At 48.9% G+C, this 15,854-nt stretch overlaps 1 protein-coding gene across 1 annotated transcript in view; it reads right to left on the bottom strand.

The window, feature by feature from the left end:
• Positions 1–14,665, bottom strand: part of KCNQ3 (potassium voltage-gated channel subfamily Q member 3) — a 299,479-nt gene extending 284,814 nt beyond the window's left edge. Inside the window, exon 1 of the mRNA XM_059165604.1 lies at positions 13,748–14,665. Within this exon, the coding sequence (XP_059021587.1) occupies positions 13,748–14,139 (392 nt within the window). The 5' untranslated portion in view covers positions 14,140–14,665. The remainder of the gene's footprint in view (positions 1–13,747) is intronic.
• Between the last annotated feature and the right edge of the window lie 1,189 nt (positions 14,666–15,854).

The raw sequence follows: 15,854 nt of genomic DNA, 5'->3' as shown, positions 1-15,854 counted from the left end.
ATCAGACACTGACCATGAGCCCAAACTAGGTTTTGGACTGTATAACACCCACTTCATGGAATCTTTCCACCAACTATGCACATAAGCATGGTCCATGTTACAGAGAAGGAAACAAGTCGAGGCATCTCAAGCTGTTGACTCAAGGTCACTCAGCTGAACAACGGCACAGCCAGGATTCAAAGTCCTTCTTACTGCTACTGTTTGCTTCTGTCACTTAAACTGTGCACCTCTTGGGGTCGGTTCTCTGCCCACTGACCCCAAAACTGGGCATTTGAGGTACCAGGTGCTGCATTAGACTTTGGGCTCCAGAGAATGGCTACTGGCACAGAGCAAAGGTACAGCTACAAAGCCAGCCTTCAACCTTTTTAAATAGCCCAATGCAAGGTTCATTCAGCTGTCCGTTTTATGGTCCTAGCTTCTCCTGCCTCAATTTCAGCCCCTTTCCATCAGGGTGAAAATAAATCAGACTTTTGAGTTCTCAGTGTGTGACACAGTCATGGTCACGGCCACACATGGGAAAATGAAGGAAACAATGGTCTTTAACCCTATATATATATATATGTTGAAATCTACTTCTTGTTGGTGGAAATATTCCCTGATCCATGTAAACCGTGTTGACAAATTTTCCTGAGCCCCAGGTAGACTCGGTACACTAGAGTAGGTATCACACCACTGTGTAATCAGTTATGACCTACTCAGTCATGAGCCCGTTGAGGGCAAAAGCTGACTAATTCATCCCTACATCTCCTAGTGCCAGCCCAGGGCCTGGCATCTGCGAGGCCTGAAATCAACATTTGCTGAGCAATCATGCAGAATTCCTGGAGCTCCATCAGCAGATCCTTGCAGGCATGTTTATTATACCTAAAGGACTAAGAGTTTCCCATGAAATTTCTTCCCAAACATACAAGGTGCTAAAATCATGGCACCACAAAAAAAAAAAAAAAAAAAAAAAAAAAAAAAAAAAAGAAGAAGAAGAAGAAGGAGGAAAAGAAGGTGTTCAAGAAGAAATCTCAACGTTCCCTCTAACATTCCAGAATCCTGAAGCTAAATGTTAATTATTTCCCCAGAAATCCAGAACAGAGACAAAGTGCAGAAGTCACGGGAACCACACTTTACAACTAAGATCCTTCCGTTTTCTCAGCAAAAGATGTGTTTATTTGAGCAACTGGAATATCTATTTTCATCTTGTTTTGAAAATGCTAATGTTTCTCACATTATAAATTAGTAAGAGTCTTCATTCTTTGAAAGTATCACCAAAACCACTCAGAACCATAGTGTCAGCAGGACTGAAGTTCTCTAGGCTTATTTTAAGCAACTCTCCTGTTTTATTTCGTGAAAATTTGTAATATGTGAACACACGATAATCTCAACAGGAGACAGCTCCTTCCCCCAAAGGGTATCACAGATGATGGTTTCATGGTGCCAGGTTTGAGAACTCCAGCATACAACGGAGCTCAGAAACGTTAGCTATCGCTAGAAACCAGGCACTGAACTGACATATTTACACGTACTTTGATTTCAGATTTTTTTTTCTTGAATGACCGTCCTAAATGAAAAATTAATGAGGGGGAAAAACATTACAGAATTACCATGATCCTTAGGCCACAAAGACTTCCTTTACTTAAGAACCACTGAGAAGACATAGAAACACTTGTGAACGCATGTCACAATATTTCCTTCATTTAGGAATTGTGTAGCCAAAACAGCCAGTCCTCTCCCATTCTGCTCCAGAACCCACCGGCAGCCCCTGCCACACGGGGCCTTTGACAGATACCTTTGGCAAATAGCCCACATTTTTGTCAAAGGGATTTCTCTGAGAGATAATACCCTGGAGCAGCCCTGAGTCAAGGATGGATGGAGTTTGAGGATAATTGTGCATCTTTCCACACTACAATCCAGGGTCCCTGGGGGCTGGGCCCCCATGGTAACCTGCTTGGAAATAACCTGCTTGGAAATACATCCTCTAGCCATTTTCTCCTTCCTGATGGATTTCCCTGCCCTTCTTCAGTTTTCCTTATCTCTCTCTCTCTCTCTCTCTCTTTCTCTCTCTCTCTCTCTCTCTATATATATATATATTTTTTTTTTGAATCACCTCCTAAATTGTGCATTCTCAATAGGAACAGTGTCATCCTCTAGGAGGGCAAAATCAGTTCATGGGGGGAATGGGGCTGGGGAAAAAAATCTTACTCTTTTTATATATCAAGCTCAGATTACATACTGTCTACAGAGAAACATGCAGTGTATCTGTGGCATTAAAATGTCTTGGGTGGGAATAATTAGGGAAAAATACCTTAAAAACTCCTTAAAGAGGAGATAGTGAAAGCAAGATTGAATAATCCTATGTTAAATAAACCACTTGCACTGAGCTCCCTGGCCCAGAGAGCCCCCAGAGGAACACAGGCTAAGATTCAATGCTAATACACTGCTGAGCACTTGAGTGAATTATTTCATTTAATCCATTCACCAACCTGTAAGGCAGGGAGTATTAGGTCCATTTAACAGATGAGAAGTAAAATGACGTGTTGAAGGCTACAGAGCCAATGAGCCTAAGACTTGGGGTTAGAACTCCGGGTTCCTGGGGGCTGGGTGCTCGGCCACATGTTAGGAGAACCATCTCCAGTGTTAAGCCCAACACGGTGCGGGGAAGCAACACTCTCTCAGTTCCTGTTGTTAATGAAAATAAATCCATTCCATGAATGGACCAAACAGTGGTACTGTCCCATAAGTGACACTATAAACAATCCAAATGGATAAAGACATTACTTACGAGACGATGGTTTTGAATGCCCCAACTCAATGCTGACCTCAATGGAAAGCAAAGAGTACTTGATAATGATTATTGGCAGAGGACAGAAGGATCAGGGACAGGACGGAGATGGAGAAATGGTGGTTTGGGAACTGGGAATTTCAGCAGAAGAGAAACCCTCTTTGGTAAGAGGCTGCCTGGAGCCTGTGTATGGACGCCAGATCAGCCTGCCCCTGGCTCTTCCTCTTTCTTCTGTTCATTTCATGTGCACCCTGAGCCAGTACAACCTGGAATTCTACTGTAGCAAAATTGCTCCCTTGGTACAAGAACATCATGGGCAGAAGCCCAAGTGGCTGTATGGGAACCAGCCTTGGAAGAAGACCCAAGTTCAAGTCGTTCCTTTTTCAGCAGCATGACTACAGGCAAGTTTCTAAGGGCTCTGAGCATCAGTTTCATCTTCTCTACAGCTCCTTCCAGCTCTGAAGGCCTCTGAGGTCTATAATCGGCCAAGTGCCTCTCCCAGTGCTGGGTCCTTAAATCCCATAACCTGCTGTTATGTAATTACTGCTGATCCGTTTGATTAGTTTGATTTGGCCTGATGACTAAGGCCTTCTGGGTTCCATTTTCTGGACTGACATCACCAGGTGGAGAAGTACCCATGACTGATACATGTGCGGTGAGATAAAGCAAAAGCTGGGATTCTAGCAAAGGGCAGGAGTAGGGAGTAGGGAGGTAAACTGTGATAGTGCTAAGTGATTTTCCATTAGTACAGATGGTTGGGGCTGGATGAACACATTTCCCTAGCGCAGTATGTTGGATAATATTTCACTCCATCCCTTCAAAAAGACACCCATAAGGGGAGAAATGGGCTTGAACTGCTAACACAAGTTTACAAAGAATCTAAGGGTCAATGGTAAAGAAACTCTATGTCAGGCGGCTTGCTCCTTAAGAAAGCCGGATGTGGCAATTTTTAAGAAGCGATCTGCTCTATGAATTATTGTTACTCATATGTATAAAGCAGGAATCCTACTGATGTTGCCCAAGGAGGGATATAATAAACTATGAAGTGATGCAAAAACATTGGACTGCTGATGGTTATATTGATACGCAGGGCTTATATGCCCCAATTCAACTGTTACACTCTTAGAGGGTTTGAACAATTTTACAGGTCTCTGGAAGGAGGGTGCATGGAAGAGAGGAAAAGGCGATCCTAGCCCAAGTCTTCAGCAAGGAGAGAAGCCCACCACAGGAGGAACCCAATCAGAGCCAAGGCACGGCACACTCTGCATACATTTTTATTCTTCATAAACTGCAAGCAAGAAGGAATTTTGTTCCTGAATTATAACCCAGTTTGTTCTCCCAAGAGCACATTTTCAAACTCCTCAATCCCTCTGTGACAGAATGAAAAGTCCCGTCCAACAAGGTCACAGTTCAGATGGCACCATATCTGCATCCAATGAACCTATAAAACCAGAGGTGGCCTGAGACCTCAGTATTGGCATCATCTTGTCACCTGCAAACCTTTCCCTGGTCACTGTCCCCAAAGGTGAGCACCTTTCATCCCTGTGGATGTGCGTGCTAAGTTAGATAACTGATAGGTTCCTGGTATCAGGTAATGGAGCACAGACAGCAATGTGGCAAATTTGGGCATGGGCAGATGCTCAGACCCAGACAGAGAGGTCCCAACCATGGACTCATCTGATCCTGCTAGAGCTTTAGGGAAACGTCACTACCATAGTTTCCAAAGCACTCCCTCACACATCTTCTCCTGGGATTCTAACACTAATCCCATGCAGTGGGCATCTGCAAACGGTAGGACTAGTGAGGTGTCTGAACCACACGGTTAATGCAATTCTCCTAACAGCTCATCCAATGTACTTCTGACAGACCCACAGCAGTCTTGGGCCACCCCAAACCACAGCCACATGGTTCTGTGTCTACAAAGGGTTTTTAATCAATCCACACTGGAGGACCTTTCCTTTGCTTTTTTTCATATTGCTCAGTTTTATTTTAAGATCTTGTTTACTTATTTGACACAGAAAGAGAGAGAGAGCGTGTGCGCGCACAAAAGCACAGAGAGCAACAGAGGGAGAGTTGGAGAAGCAGACTCCACTGAGAAGGGAGCTCCATGCAGGGCTCGATTCTGGACCCTGGAATCAGAACCAGATCTGAAGGCAGACGCTTAGCTGACTGAGCCACCCAGGCACCCCACATTGCTCAGTTTTAAAGAGATGTAACAAATTCCCTTTCATTCTTTTAAAACTTCAAGACCCAGACAAAAAAAAGAGACAGTAGGACCTTTGGAAAATTCCATTGGATCTCCGTGGACCTATGAAACTTTTAAACATGGATGGACTTATTTTTCATGAGTACAAACTTGAAAAGGGGAGCTTCCTAATAATGCAAGTATAATAATGGAGTATCCAAGTTAACCGCACACAGCCTTTGGTTCTCTAAGCAGGAGAGGAAGCCTCGTCATCAACTGGACAGACAGTAGGACCTTCCTCTTCCCTCCAGTGGCATAAACCTCCTTTGGAGGAATCTCCTTAACACAACACAAGAGGCTCAACAGTGCATGCCCTTTCTGCCTGCTTGGTTCCTCATTTGCATATTATTATTGCATTTGCCAGACTACTCAAATTTCGTTATTTCAAGTGTCTCTTTCCATAGGAGAACTGTGGCTTATCTGTGTCAACAGCCAGGTACAAAGCTTGGCACTTGATTCAGCGTGTGCAACCTTGACATGAATGGCCTTCTACACCTCTGTACTGTTTGTCATTAACCAGACAAAAGCCCAAGGTGGAGGAAGCTCAGGTACATTGTATACAGAATCCATGAACCAAAAAACCTGTTGAGCTCTACCAGTGGTTCTCAAGCCTGGAATCACTGAAGGAACATGCCTGGACCCTCACAGACCAATGGCATCAATTTCTGGGGTGGGGCCGGTCATCTGTTCTCTTGTGTGTGTTCTATGCTGTTTGTGCATGTTTAGTCCTTTATACTTTTTTAGTCTTTCATTTTTTAAATTTTTTTTTAAGATTTTGTTTATTTATTTGACAGACAGGGATCACAACCAGGCAGAGAGGCAGGCAGAGAGAGAGAGGAGGAAGCAAGCTCCCCACTGAGCAGAGAGCCCAATGCGGGGCCCGATTCCAGGACCCCAGGATCATGACCTGAGCCGAAGGCAGAGGCTTTAACCCACTGAGCCACTTTAGCTTTTTGATTTTTTTTTTAATTTAAAGTTAAGAGTGCTGTAATACCTATATATATTCTCTTCCCTGTGATCTTCCAACTGTTAATATTTTTGCCACAATTACCTCCTTCTCTCTCTTCCTGTGGGCATGTACTGTGCTCACATATACACACTTGCATGGTCTATATGTGTGCCCAACATTGGAAAGTAAGTTGTTGGTATCAGGACACTTGAACCACTAAAGATTACACTATGTGGCTCGTAAAAAATAGAACATTCACCTCCAGAGCCACAATGCAATGACCACACTCAAGAAATTAAATTTTGACATAACAATGTTATCTAATATGGAGTCCATGCTCAAATTTTCTTATCTGTCCTTATAACAAATATCCTTTATTGTTATTTACTTTTCAATCTGGGATCAAATTAAGAATCATGAAAGTCACTTGTGTTTTTTCCAGCTTTACTGAGATATAATTGACATACAACATCATGCAACTTTAAGCATACCATGTCATGATTTGATGCACACACATGTAATGAAATGACTACCACATAAGGTTCACAATCATATCCATCACCTCACACAGTTACCTGTGTGTGTACGTGAGTGTGATGAGAACTTTCAAGATCTACTCTCTGACCAACTTTCAAATACACAATAGAGTATTGTTGACCACAGTCCCCAGGCTATACAATAGATCTCCAGAACGTATTCATCTTATAACTAGAAGTTTGTACCTTTTAACCACCTTCACCCATATCCCCCAGCCCCGAGCCACTGGCAGTCACCAATCTGATCTCTGTTCCTAAGTTCAGTTTTTTTTAAGATTCTATATATGAGTGAGATCATGCTGTCTTCGTCTTTTCTCTGCCGGACTTAGATTTCTTAACATAATACCCTCAAGGCTTATCTCTGTCTGTGTCATCAAAAACAGCATGATCTTCTTTCTTATGGTTGAATGGCATTCCATTGTGGGTCCATACCACATTTTCGTTACCCATTCATCCATCCGTGCACATTCAGATTATTTCCTTGTCTTGTCTGCTAAACGTTTTGCTGCAATGTCCACTGGGGTTCACATTCTTTAAGACAGTGATTACATTTCCTTCAGACAGACCCCCAGAAGTGGGATGGCTAAATCATCTGACAGTTCTATTTTGGATTTTTTGAGGAACTTCCATACTGGTTTACGTAGTGTGAAAACTGTATACCAATCTACCTCCCCACCAACGGTGCATCAGGGTTCCTTTTTCTCCATATCCTCACCAACACTTGTTATTTCTTGGCTTTCTAAAAACAGCCATTCTAACCCCTTCTTGGGGCTTTAATTTGCATTTCACTGATGATGAGTAGACGTTGAGCCCTTTTCATGTACACATTGGCCACGTGTGTATCTTCTCGTCTATTCAGGTCCTGTGCCCATTTTTTAATAGGACCATTTGCTTTCTTGTTGTTGAGTTGTAGGAGTTCCTCATATATTTTGGAGATTAAGCTCTTACCAAATATAGGATTTACAAATATTTTCTCCCGTTCTGCAGGATGCCTTTCCATTTCGTTGTTTGCTACTTTTCCGTGCAGAAGCATTTTAGCTTGATGTGGTCCCATTTGTTTACATGCACACACTGCTTTGGGCTGTCATGGCCCTTTGAGCTGCTTTAACTGAGACCGTTCTTGTTTATTCTTCCGACAGGGACCACTTGGAGACTGTGCCAGACATCTTGTGGCGTGTCCCACAATGTGAGTTTGTTTATTATTTCTTCATGATTGGTTTCAGATCATTTTAGGCACGACTGCAGGTATGTTGTTCATTTCCACTGAATTATTCCGGAGGAGGGTAAGGTCAGTTGGATTCATTATGCACAAATTCGATGACTGATTCAAGGCACGTCTGCCAGGTTTTTCTTCTTACCTAGGTGATTCACAGGTATATCACAGTTTGAAACATCTTGCTGCTACTCCGTGTGTACATAACCTGCAGACCAGCTGCTCTGCTTTCTCCTGGGGATTTTTTTTTTTTTTAAAGTAAATTCTATGCCCAACATGGGGCTCAAACTCACCACCCTGAGATCAAGAGTCTCATGCTCTACTGACTGGGCCAGCCAGGCGCCCCTCCCCTGGGGACTTTTCAGAAGAGCAGCTGTACATAGCGCCTCACCAGCAAGGTAGAGTTTCAGTCTCTGTTACCTTTCTTCCGCATCATCTGCCACTGGGGACAACAGTGACATGGTGAAGACAGAAGTATGACAGAGATCCCAGCTCTGCTGCTTAGGTAGCCCCAAGGGTCTGGACAAATCACATAACTTCTCAGAACCTGTTTTCATATCCAAAGGAGAGAGGCTCTACCCTCCCTTCCAGCACTGATGGCCACCTGCCATGAGCCTGGCTCCTGGACAGTGATGTCCCAGCTACCTGGAGTCACAGACCCTCCCAGTGCACCCCCTCCCTGGGGTCCAAGGCACCTGCTACTCTGGGCACTTGCGGTCAAGTGCCTTTCTTGACTCCTTCATTCGACTTCAGGGGTTTGAAAGTATCATAAAAAAAGGAAAGCCAGGAAGAAGGCAAGGAGTTCAGAAAAGGGAAAAAAAAAATAGAACAAGGTCATTAGAGGGGGGAGAGGGTCATGGATTTGATGAGAGGAGCAAGAAGAAGGCAGATTCAATAGGATTGGGAGGAGAAGCAACAAGGAACCAGTATTTACTATCTGCAGTGGTTGGGGGAGGTCACCGAGAGGATGTGATCGCCAGGTGACTGTAGGGCTGGACCTCACTCACTCTCCACCCCCGCCGCCCCGTCCTGGGACTGTGCACTCCCTTGTCCACTGTAAGCACAGTGGGAGCTGTTCCAAAGACGCAGCCTTGCGATTAAGGTGCTGCAGACGTTGTCTGTATTGTGTCTATTACTGAATCCCATTAAGGACTCTCTGAAAACCTTTAAGATTCTGGAGAGTGGGTGAGGAGACCTACTCATCTTTCAGTGCCAGAGACAAGCGTTGAATATAAGTCCCCTTGCTTATGAAACCTGCCACCTAGGGATCTAGAGTGGCCTGCCTCCTTTTTCTCTTTCCCCTTGCCCTCTGTCTGCAGAGCGGGCCAGTTTCAGATTCAACACCGGGAACGCGCAAGGTTGCAAAGCAGCACAAGGCAAAGTTTAGGTGTTGTCTATCATCACCTCAATTAAATTTCACAACAGCCCCGGGAGGTAGGCCTGACTATCTCTGCACCAGAAATCAAGAAACTGAAACCCAGGAAAGTGAGCAAATTACTCCAGGTCACACAGCCAGGGAAGAGCAGATTGGATTAAACCCGGGTCTGACTCCAAAGACCAGCACGCTCTTGCAGCCGGATAAAGACGGGCACAGTGATACCACACCTCACACCTGTCAGCACAGCTAGTATCCAAGGAAAAAAAAGACAAAAACAGAAACCAAATAGAAACCAAGAGAAACAGTGTTGGTGAGGATAAGGAGAAACTCAAAGCCCTGCATGGTGTGGGCAGAAATGCAAAATGGTGGAAACGCTGGAATGGAGGGAAACAATGGAAAACAATATGGAGGTTCCTCAAAAATTAAAAACAGAGCTACCACATGATGCAGTCATCTCACCTTTGAATACGTATCCAAAGAACTGAAATTGGGATCTGAGCGATATTAGCACTCCAGGTTCAATGGAATACTGTTTGCAATAGCCAAGATGTATGGACGAGCTCCTTGTCCATCGACAGATGAATGGAGAAAGAACGTGGAATACTGGTCAGCCTCTCAAAAGAGGGGCTAGAGAGCCTTCAGTCAATAGGCTAAGACCACCAGTCAGCCCCGTGCATTCCAAAGTACTGGCTGCTGGGTTCTTGTGCCCCACCTCCCAGCCTTGCCTGCTCCCCACGTCCCCAGGGGCCAGCCCACTTCCGAATGCAAACAGTGGGTATTTCCTGTGACCATGTTCCTTTGGTCCTTTAACAGGTGAGTGAGTGGTCAGACCCAGCTGGCCGCCGCAAGGTGGTGAGGGCAGCAGGAGGCTTGTGCACAGTATCCATCCAGCAACAGCGCCAAGAGGAAGCCAGCACCTCTCGACTGACAGGCTAGGGAAGGGGAGTCCTGGGACAAAGTCAGAACACAACAGTGGTTTGTGCTTTTCAGGAGACCCCTACTCAGATTCAACCGATGACTATTCCATCTCTGGTGTTGGGCTCATTTCATTCACAGGTGTTAAGCCTGAACACCGCCCTGTGACAGGGCCCTGTAATCATCCCAACCTCCAGGCCATGCAAAATCGCAGAGGCCTCAGGGGGTCCAGATGCGAGCTCCAAGTTCCAACACGCTCTCCACTACAGCAGGATCCTTTTCAAGCTCAGGAAGCAGAGAAGGGAGCAGCCTCACTGAGGTCAAAGCATGGTCCCCTACCCTGTCCTCTCCCCAACTTAGTCCACTTTAAGACTTCTGCAAGCTATTCTTTTCACTAAAATCCTTCTGTGGGTTTGGTGATTGTAGTGATAAGATAAAGCCATAGCAAGCAAAGTCCTGGGGAGCCTCCCACTCACCCAGTCAGTGCATGCTTGCCTGCTAACCACCACAGACCCTGCAGCCTGCTGGAAACAGAAAGCCAAAGAATACTATGGCCCTATCCCCAAGTAGTTCTCGTTCAATGGCAGAGATAAGTAAGCAGATCAATTTAGTATAAGGCGCAAAATCCTACAGCTGAGAATGTTGCAGAGGAGGGCGATTCTAGCTCAACTTGGGGTGGGAGCGGGGGGGTGGGGTGGGGGTGGGGGCAGCAGAATGCTTCCCAGAAGAAGCCACATTAGAGCTGGATCAAGGTGAAAATGAGTAGCCAGGAAAAAACAAGGATGAGCATTTAAGGCAAAGAGAGCATGGTTAGGTAGGGTGGGGGGGTCTTTGGTCTCCGCATTTGCTGTAGTCTACCTTCAGGACAGGAATGGGGTGGGCGGGAGGTGTGGATCGCATCTCATGGGCCTGATTCATTAAAAAAAATAAAATAAAAGCACGCACTAGACTGTGAACCCACAGCCAGCCCAATTTCCTGGTCCCCTTATGCTATTAGCTACAGCCCAGAACAGGATAATGGATGCTTCGAAGCACGAATTACAGTGCCTCACAAAATCCTGAATCATCAATGAAAAGTTCAATTTGTTCCCTTGACTGCACTTGAGGACAAATGTACAGTGCATCTACTAACTAGATAAGCTTCAGTTTTAGGAGTTCACACCAAGCCCAACAAGGTTTCCTATATAATTCCCAATGAATCAGAAGCTGCCATCCACCACCGCCTGAGCCCACTCCGCGTGTCCCAGACACCGCGCTTCCCTGGATTCTGACTAAACCCTGTTTTGTTTCCAAATCCCATTTCTAGCCCTTGCCAGCTGTGAGCTAGCACGTGGAGGCAGAGGTATTCTTAGGAGCCCTGTGTTATCAGAGAGGTGAAGGGCACCCAGTGATGCCCAGTGAAATACCAGAGCCCTGCAATTGTTGGCAGAGGGTCAGAACTGGGATCCAACTCAGAAACACAGTTGAGGTCCCTCACCGTGAAACTCACTGAGGTCAAAGCATGGTCTGCAAGCAACACTGCATTCAGATGTTAGCAGTCAAAAAAGCCGCTGTGTGATCTTGGACAAGGGGTTCCACTGGAGTTTCCTTACTCTCATCTCTAAAACGTAGACAGTAATTCCCACCTCATAAGATCCCGGAGAGAGTTCGATGAAATAAATGATTTGCATGTCTGAAAGCATCTGGCTAGGTCTTCACCTCTTCCTTATGCCACACTCTCAGATTTTCCTGGTCCTCTCTGGGAAACAAGGCTACAGATTTGGGCATTCTCAAATCTGCTTCTGCACGATGGAATAATCCGAAAGAAGGAGAAGATCAAGGCTCTGTCAATAACAGGCCTTAGATATCCGCCCCCGCCCCCAGGTTGGGCAAGGCAGAGCAGGGGTGCTGGCTAGGAATGGTGGGAGGTGAACAAAGAGGGGCCCCACAAGCTACAGTGGAACCCCAGGTTTGGAAGTCAGCCAATAAATAGTGAACGCCATTTACACGCAAAAAGACATATTGAGTCTCTGTATGTTTGTGTGCACTCAAATCCGCACCATTTTTTTTTTTTTTTACTATAACAATCCAGTATCAATTTAACTAACCATTTAATTTAACTGAAGCTCCTTCGGTTCATTTGAACTAAACACAGTGCTAGAAATAGAGAAGAATATATTTTTCATCCATTTTTATCCCCCGAAGAAAGCAAATGGAAGAGTAACCCTTGCTAGCCCTCTCTTCAGCCACTAACACCTGCAAATTCAGGCAGAAGTGGATGCCAGACGCTGGACCATCCCAAATCCACGTTCTTGGCTGGATGCCCCCCTCTCTGCTGCCAGTTCCTCAGTTTCAGGGAGGCATCCTCTCCAAGCTTCTATAACCTCCCAGAGAAACCTGTTGCCAAGTCTGAGGTCCTGTGCAAACGCCCCCACCTGGTGGCCAAATCTGGAAAAGCCACTGCAACCAAAGATGATTGGCAGGTAGCAACTCCAAGGCTCCCTGAACTCTCCAGGACCGCAACAGTCATGGGTCAGTCGGAGTAGGACACAGAGGAATATTCACGACTAAAAGCACAGAAAGGGTCAAAGTTATGGCCAATTCCCCGCCAAAACCCTGGTAACGTAGGGCTTCCCAAGAAGCAGCCATCAGAATGACTAAGCCACAGACAGGAGGCTGGGGTAACTGGAAATGCCCTGCCAGCCCTGGGCTGTATGGTGACAGCTCTGATTTTCTCTCTCGGGTGAGGAATCACCACTATCATCCTCTCCCCTCTCCCCCAAATGCAAGAAGATTTCCTGTCCCGAGTGTCAGTGCAGAAGATAGTTCCATCTTCCTTCCCTGGCAACACATTTTCATTCTGACTAGCAAGGAGATGCTTTCTAGGGGAAGGGTGCCTGGGGTCAAAGCCCCAGTCAGGCCCCATCATATGGCCAGCACCCTTGTCCAGCCAAAGTGAGAGAAGGGGCAGCAGCTGACCTTGAGGGGATATCAGGACCAAATCATGGAGATGCCTCAGCCAAAATAACCCCCAGCCCTCCTCTCCTGGCACTGTTAAGCCTCAGCTTCTCTGTCTAGGCTGCAGCCTAAGAGATTCTCATTCTCTTATATTCTTTCTCCTACTCATTAACTCCCATAAAAATAACCCGAAGACACTCATTTTGCCCAGTCCAAGCCCCCAGCTAGAGCAACACCAGGTTCTATACCAGGATGGAGCCCTAAGGAGTAGCACAAGCAAGCGATTGATACCCGCGTTCATGCGCGCGCTCGTGCACACACGCGCACACACACACACACCCCACTGTGGGCAGTGTACCACTCCCATCCCTAACTCTGGGATGCATCATCTAAACTCAGTAGCGATCCCAGGAGAAGGGACCCACCCCAAGCAGAAACACAGAGCGTATGGAAGGGATCCGCTTTATCTTGTTCATCCTCCACGTTAACTGGAAAAGAAAATTCATTCTTTTAAGCTTTGATACCATCATCCGGAGAAGGTGCCATAAATGCGCACCCGCGCGCACACAAACACGCCAATCTGATCTCCAAATTAGCTGGGGAACCACGCTTGGATCCTCTAAGCCGTGGTGCCCAACACCTAGAGAGTGGCTCACAGACACACGGACACACACGGCGGAGAAACACGGAGGATAGACTGTCCTCCTCAGCCGACGGGCGTCCCTGGGCTTTAAGGCCCCGCAGCCGTCCTGGCCGGAGCCCCCACCCCGAGCCCCAGCCCGCGCCGCCGAGCGGCTGGGTACTCACACGAGCGCGTGGTAGAGCAGCGCCCAGCCCCGCGGTCTCTCGAGGGCGTCGTAGATCAAAGTTTGGATGCGCCGGTACTTGGCGTTGTTCCTCTTGACGGGGCGGCTCAGGGGGGTCTTGGCCAGGAGCCCGATGCCCTGCGGGGTCCTCCGCAGACCCTCGTCGCGGCCGCCGCCCTCCAGCAGCAGGGTCCCGTCTTTGTCAGCTCCGGCCCCGAGCGCCAAGGTGACTTGCTCCACGTCGCCGGGCGCCAGCCCCACTTTCCGCTCCTCATCGCCGGCCGCCGCCGCGTCCCCTCCGGCGGGGTTAGCGGCCCCGCCGCCGCCGCCCCCGTCGCCGCCGCCGGCAGCCGCCCCCGCCGCCCCCGCCGCCCTGCGCGCCTTGAGCCCCATCTGCCTCGCCCCCGCCGGCCGCTTCGCCTTCTCCGCTGCTGCTCCTGGAAGAAGGGGCGCTCGGGGTGCGTGGATGAGGCGGCGGCGGCGGCTGCAAGCCCAGGAACTCCAATGCCATGATCCGCGCGCCGCTCCCCACCCCCCCCCCCCAAAAGCAAGCAAAGGAGGGCCCCCCGGGGGGCAGGGGAGGCCAGGCAGCGGGAAGGGGTCACATCCCGCACAGGTCAGCCGCGGGACCCCGAGGGGCGCGAGCCGCGGACTGCGGGGAGCGGGCGAGGGCGCGCGAGGCTGGCGCGGAGGCGCTAGGGCGCGCGGCGGCGGGAGCCTGGCACCGGCGCTCCGGGGCGGCGGCGGCGGCGGCACCCGGGCCGGCGAGCCCGAGACAGCATCGCAGTTTATTTACAAGCCCGGTGCCAACCGCCCGCCAGCCCGCCAGCCACACGCGCCGCCGCCGCCTCCGCCCTCCTCCGCACTCCCCCCGCCGCGCCCCTCCCCGCCCGCTCCAGCCTCAGCCCCGCAGCAAACGCCTGGAGCCAGCGCGCCGCGGGCCGAGCGCACGCCGCCGCCGCCCCCCCTTCCCTCGCCGGGGTGGGGCCCCATTGTCCCGCCCCGTCGCGGCGGGAGGCCTTCGCGGCGCCCCGCCTCCCCCCCCCCCCCCCGCTCCGCCGCCCCCTACCTCGGAGCACCCTGCGGGCGGTCTGCGCTGAGGCCGCCGAGCCGGGCTACCCTTGTTCCCGTGGGCGTTAGGGCTTTCCCCGGACTGGGCTCGGGGGCAAGGAGGGGAAGGCGCGGAGGGACTGAGGCAGGGGGTTCCTCTGTCGACCTTCGGCGCTGGCCTGACTGCTGCAGCTTTCTGATCACTGGTCACCTCCCAACCCTGCTTTTTGGCTTTGGAAGTAAAACCCAAGTTGCTGGGTTTGCCAAGGCCAAGCGCGCCCTGAGCCCACAGACTCTGGGGGGGGGCTCCCTGTTCGGTTTCTGATTCAGGGTGGACATTGCCGCCCTCACCCCCCTTGGCCCTTCGCCCTTGCCGGCTCTGGCAAGCAGAGGGTTGAAGAAATACAAAGAACTCGCGGAATTGGCTTGGCTTCTAACTTGGACTCTAGCAAGCCATTCCCTCTCTTGCCTGAGCCTGTTCATTCATTCAATTGCTAAACCCTAAGTGAGCTTCTTTTGAGAGGGGCAGTGTTCTCTGACCTGAGCATGGCAGATCCCTGCACTCCGAAAGCTTGCATTCTGGAAAGATAGAAGACAGTAACGGAAAACAAACATATATAGTGTAATTGCCAAGACTGGTGGATGCTTTGAGGAAGCAAAAACAGCGTGCTGTGCTTGAAGCAGGGAATTTTTTTTACATTGGCTGATCCTGGAAGGTCTCCTTGTGGAGGTGACATTTGGGGGTAAGACCTAAGTGATAAGCTGGGGCAACTATGGAACCGTCAGGAAGAGCATTCCAGGCAGCAGAAGAAGGAGCTCAAAGATGAACTGTGGCTTGAGTGCATTAAGTGCAAAGGAAGGGGAGCCCACAGTTAGGCAGGGACTAGATCACCTTAAATCAATGGCAGAGGTCGATGAGGGTCCCCTGGACTTTGAACCTAACATCTCCTTCGCCCATGGCCACCACCATTACAGAGATCCTGCTGCTCCCTGGTACCTGGAGCCTCCCTCACTTCCCACTCTCTCCAGGCTTGTCTTGGGCAGAGGGAGGGGTTATG

This window comes from Mustela lutreola, chromosome 3 (genome assembly GCF_030435805.1).
Source record: "Mustela lutreola isolate mMusLut2 chromosome 3, mMusLut2.pri, whole genome shotgun sequence".
In the NCBI taxonomy this organism is placed as follows: Eukaryota; Metazoa; Chordata; class Mammalia; order Carnivora; family Mustelidae; genus Mustela; species Mustela lutreola.
The sequence above is the reverse complement of the archived record's forward strand: the minus strand, read 5'-3'. Positions and strand labels throughout refer to the sequence as shown.